This window comes from Lasioglossum baleicum, unplaced genomic scaffold (genome assembly GCF_051020765.1).
Source record: "Lasioglossum baleicum unplaced genomic scaffold, iyLasBale1 scaffold0999, whole genome shotgun sequence".
Taxonomy (NCBI): domain Eukaryota; kingdom Metazoa; phylum Arthropoda; class Insecta; order Hymenoptera; family Halictidae; genus Lasioglossum; species Lasioglossum baleicum.
The window spans coordinates 31,371-36,648 of record NW_027470058.1 but is presented as its reverse complement, the minus strand read 5'-3'; the positions used below and the strand labels follow the sequence as shown (position 1 = coordinate 36,648).

General features: G+C 52.6%; 1 protein-coding gene across 1 annotated transcript; it reads right to left on the bottom strand.

Annotated features, from left to right (window-relative positions):
* Positions 1 to 284: 284 nt before the first annotated feature.
* LOC143220463 (uncharacterized) lies at positions 285 to 5,015 on the bottom strand. Its single transcript, XM_076446102.1, has one exon. The coding sequence runs from the start codon at positions 5,013 to 5,015 to the stop codon at positions 285 to 287; it is 4,731 nt and encodes a 1,576-aa protein (XP_076302217.1).
* Positions 5,016 to 5,278: the final 263 nt, after the last annotated feature.

The following is a 5,278-nucleotide window of genomic DNA, read 5'->3' as shown; positions in this document are numbered from 1 at the left end:
TCCGCCAATGACGAAACTGAATACTAGAGAGGCTAGAGACTGTGGCCAATCAGGAGGACGATGACGTCAGGCGATGCTGGGTGAGCTGAATGGGCCAGCAACGTAGGGCATCCAGTGTAGTATCCAAAAAAAAACGAAGCGTAGTAAAAGTGAAGTGTACTAATGGATGATGAAATGAGAATTTACGGTGAAGATGGAAGTGGTACAGAGGTAAGTGAATCGAAAATGAAATCTGGATTAAGTGCAGTATGACGAACACGTGCTTTCTGTGCTTGTGAAAATAGCTACTGATCGGGAGAGTCGCTCGAGAGTCCAGCCTCGTGTTCCCTCCTCGTACTCGTCTCTTCGTCGTCAGGGGCTAACAAAGGAATCAGCTTGTGTACTGGACGAAGAAATTGCGAAGTTGAGGTACGGACAGTAGCAACTCGAACTGAGCCGTCTGGTCCAGGGTGTATGTGAACAACACGAGCGAGAGGCCATTGCGTAGGAGGTAGAATTTCACTTTTAACTAGGCAGAGAAGTCCTGACTTTATCAAAATTTTGGTTTTACGCCACTTGCCTCTGGTCTGCAAGGTGTTCAAATACTCCCGAGACCAGCGTTTCCAGAAGTGCTGTTGAAGTTGCTGGATCAACTGCCATCGAGATAACCGTGAGACGGGAAGCTCCTCGAGGCTGGGCTCTGGAAGAGCGATGAGCGGTTCCCCGATCAGGAAATGTCCCGGAGTCAGCGCTGCTGGATCCTCAGGGTCGTCGGACAACGGCTGTAAAGGTCTAGAGTTTAAACAAGCCTCGATGCCAGTCAGGAGCGTGGTCAGCTCCTCAAAGGTCAATCGCTGCTCGCCGATGATCCGACGGAGGTGATGCTTAACGGATTTCACCGCCGCTTCCCAGATTCCTCCAAAGTGTGGAGCAGACGGTGGGTTGAATTTCCAGGAAATGCCTTCCCTGGAGGCTGCGGCGAAGGGACCGCCTCCCTGTTGTGTCGATTCTCGGAGTAGTGAGCGCAGCTCGTGATTGGCGCCGACGAAATTGCGTCCGCAGTCGCTGTACAGCTCTAGGCAGCGACCTCGCCGTGAGATAAAGCGTCGTAGTGCAGCGAGGAAGGTTTCGGTCGATCCATCCGACACAGCCTCCAGGTGCACGGCCTTGGTGACAAGGCAGATGAACACGGCGATGTATCCTTTAACTGTGAGCTGACCACGACCCCGACCAGCCCGAAGGTGTATTGGTCCTGCATAATCGACACCAGATCTGAAAAAGGGACGACACGGTGTTATTCTTGCTGGTGGGAGGTTTCCCATTTTTGGCTGGGCGGTTTGCCCTTTCCAGCGAATACAAACGGTGCATTGGTGGATACAGTGTTTTACCATTGGGCGACCTCTGAGAATCCAGCACTCCTGGCGTAGCGTCGCCAGGGTAAGCTGCGTCCCCCCGTGCAGGCATCGTTTGTGAGCAGCGTCGACCCACAACTTAGCCAGAGGGGATTCGTCAGGGAGAATAGCTGGATGCGTCCGGTCGTACGCAAGGTTGGCAGCTTGTAGGCGGCCTCCGACTCTTAAGACTCCGTCCTTATCCAGGAATGGGCAGAGTTTGGCCAATCTGCTTTTAGCAGCCACGGGTTGATTCCTGCGGAGAGTGGCGATGTCTTCGGAGAATGAAGCGGACTGCTCCAAGCGCAGGAGAATCAATTTGACTTCCTGCATTTCGGTAGCAGTGATAACTGATTCTGGTTTTCGATTTCTAGGGGCCCAGCGACGACACCAGGCCAGGACTCGAAACAGGCGCGTTAGATTCGAGAAGCGCTCGATTAACGTGCCGGATGTTTTCTCCCGCTGGGCGGTCACGTGATGTGCCTTCAGTTCCTCGTCCTCGTGGGTTGCCTCCTCGGCCGGTACAGCGGGGAGAGGATCTGGTGAGGAGAGCCACTCGGGTCCTCGCCACCACAGTTGGAACCTGGGAAGCTCAGCGGGAGACAGGCCTCGAGAAGCGCAATCAGCTGGATTTTCAGCGCTCCTCACGTGGTGCCACTGGGCTAGCGGCAGCATCCTCTGGATTTCAGCCACCCTATTCGCCACGTAAGTCGGCCAGCGAGAAGGATGCCCCCGGATCCAGCTGAGTGCCACGGATGAGTCCGACAGCTGGGCTGTTCCGCTGAGCACAGAGCGTTTAGTGAACCCTGCGTTTTTTAGAGAAGTCACAGCGGTAACCTGAAAACAGTCAGCGGAAGGTAGCCATTTTATGCCGAGGACGCTGTGATGGGTTGGAGAATCCCATTCAACGATTCCCTTCCGCTCGTCGCTGGAGAGTCCGTCTAACAGACCCCTTGAGTTGGAGGCCCACTTGCGAAGTGGGAATCCGCCCGCCATGAGAAGCTCTCGAAGTTCCGTTTGTTGTCGCCTTGCCTCAGGAAGGGAGTCAGCTCCGGCAAGAACATCGTCCATATAGATGTCTCGTAGTACTATGCGAGAGCCACGAGGATACCGCTGCTCCTCCACCTTGGCCAGCTGGTGTAAACACCGAATTGCAAGGTAGGGTGCACACGCGAGCCCGTAAGTGACGGTGCTCAGCTCGTAATCAATGACTCCTCCCCTTTTCTCAGGCTGCCACAAGATCCGCTGCCATTGCCGATCTTCAGGGTGGACAAGTATCTGCCGATACATCTTCTCGATGTCGGCTGAAAACACAAAAGCGTGCCGACGCCACCTTAGCAGGACGTCGGCGAGATTTGGGAGCAGGTTAGGACCTCGGAGAAGGAAGTCATTAATGGATTTCCCATTGGAAGAGGGCATGGATCCGTTGAAGACAACTCGCAACTTAGTCGTTGCGCTGGCCTCTCGCAACACTCCGTGATGAGGGAGGTAGTACCCGTTGCTCGGAATCGGATGTTGCGCCGCTGCCATATGCCCCAGCGTTTCGTAGGCCTTCAGGAACTCGGTGTAGGCTGCCTGGAATTCGGCAGATCGCCGAAACCTGCCGTTTAGAGACTCCAGAGTTCGCAATGCTATGCGACGGGAGTCTCCTAGCTCAGGTGCGCTGCTGAATGGTAGTCGCACCGAGAATCTGCCATCAGGTTGACGAAGGTGAGTGGTAACGAAGTGTTCCTCCGCCCGTTGGTCGTCTGCTGTGTGTGGGATCGAAGTGTCGATCTCCTCCTGTTCCCAGAATCTGCTCAACATTTCCATTAATTCGCGGTCTACATTACAGTGATGTACTGGTACCTCTAGTCTACCTGCTGCCTCGCCGCCGCCTTCCGAGTCGACTCCTCCCGTCAGTATCCAGCCAAGTGCGGTCTCCTGAGCCACTGGAGTATGAGGCGGCCCTCGTTTGACACCCTCACGAAGTATGAGGTTATAAGAATCAGCTCCAAGCAGAACATCGACTGGATCAGCAAGATGGTAGGCAGGATCAGCAAGGGTCAACCCTTGTACGTGCGGCCACTCGACGACAGCAGGTAGATTTCGAGGCCTGTAGCGAGAGAGCTCAGATATAATGTAGACCGGAATCTGGAATTTGACGTCCCCGTCGCAGTGAGAGGAGAGGACCAGTGTAGATTTTCCTCTCGTGAACTTCGCCTTGGCCCCTCCGACTCCGAGCAGAGGAACCCGAGCTTGACTCCTCTTGACGCCGAGCCGCTGAGCCAGGGCCTCAGAAATGAGCGAAACCTCGCTGCCGGGGTCTATTAGTGAGCGAGCTTGGAAGCCGTGTCCGCCGGAGCCTGAAACTGTCACGCGAGCGGTACTGAGAAGTACAGAGGAAGGTCGACTCACGTGAGTAGAGATGTGCTGTACTACAGCTCCCGTTGACTCGGCATCGTGGATGGTCGTGTGATGTTTCCCATCACACTTCTGACATCTTTTGGCAGACTTGCAGTCACTAATAGAATGCCTTCCCAGGCAGTTTAGACAAAGCTTCAGAGAACTTGCCGTTTCCTTCCGCTCGACGGCATCCTTCTCCTTGTATTGAGGGCAGAATAGGACGAAGTGCGCCCCTTGACAGATGCTGCAGTTCCGCAATGAAGTGTTCGCCTTCGATATCTGATGCACCTTGAAGGCCTTGGAAGAGGATTTCTTGTTGAGGGAGGCTTCATCAGGCTGCTTTCGTTTAGCCTCTAACGCCTCACAGGTTTGTATGCGCCCTTCGATAAACGTTCGGAGATCCTCTAGAGTCGGGAGCTCCTTAGATTGCCTCACTAAATCTTCCCACTCACGATGAGACTGAGTATCCAACCTTTCGACGGTCAATTCAACTACCCAGTCGACGGCGTTCGTGACAGGTCGATCCAGATTATCGAGGGCATCTATGGCGTCGAACGTTTGATCAAAGAGCTGCTGCAATTCGATAGATGATTCCCTTTTGACCGGAGATAGTGAAGCAAGTAGTCTGATTTGAGCCTGTACCAGAAGTCGGCGATTCTCGAATCGACTTATTAACTTTTCCCAAGCAACTTTAAAGTTATCAGCGGTCGTCTTGATGTTTTTCAGAAGAGACGCGGCGCTGCCCTTCATACAGGCTTTCAAATAATGAAGGCGTTCGACTGGAGAAAGAGTCACATCGTTGATGATGAGGGAAGTAAAAAAATCCCGAAAAGATGGCCAGTCCTTGTATTGACCTCCAAAGATGGGAAGACCCATTTTTGGCAACACGGCGCGTGACCTCGGTGCAACGGTCTCGACGACCGTTGGCTTTGAATTTTCTGATCCCTTTTCGGTTGCAGAGTCCTTGAATTGGGAAATCAATGATTGTAGCAGTGAGTACTGGTCAGTATAGTCTTCTTGAGTCTCCTCGTATTCGTCCTCAACGAAATAGCGACTTTCAAATAGTTCCTTGTCTATTTTAGCGGCAGATCTCAACTCTGTATCACCCTGGCGATAGTCATCCCACAGTTGATCGAGCATTTTTTGGCCAGTCTGAAGGAGTTCCAGGTAGATATTGGCCTTTCCCTTCTTCTTGATATTGGACACCACGCGAGATATCCGTCTAGCTAGGGTATGTTGATGTTCGATGAGGTCAGCCATTGTGTAGCACGAGGTTGAAGCACGAGAAGATTTGAATATTAAACGGATAATAACTGTCAGAGGAGCTGCAGCGCTGAATCCGGCTCGAAGGACCAAATGTTTCGGACAAGAAAGGGGAGAACGAACCACTTCACAGAAAACGTCACTTTATTTTTCCCGAACTGGGATCGTCGACTCCCAAACGAACTTGTGCGAAATGAAATGTAAATACACCCCGAAGTACGTGGATGAACTTTTACAATAAAGAGTTTTGTTGTAAACTA

Bases quoted from the DNA above. Each gene is read 5' to 3' on its own strand.
- LOC143220463 (XM_076446102.1), bottom strand. From the start codon at position 5,015: ATGGCTGACCTCATCGAACATCAACATACCCTAGCTAGACGGATATCT.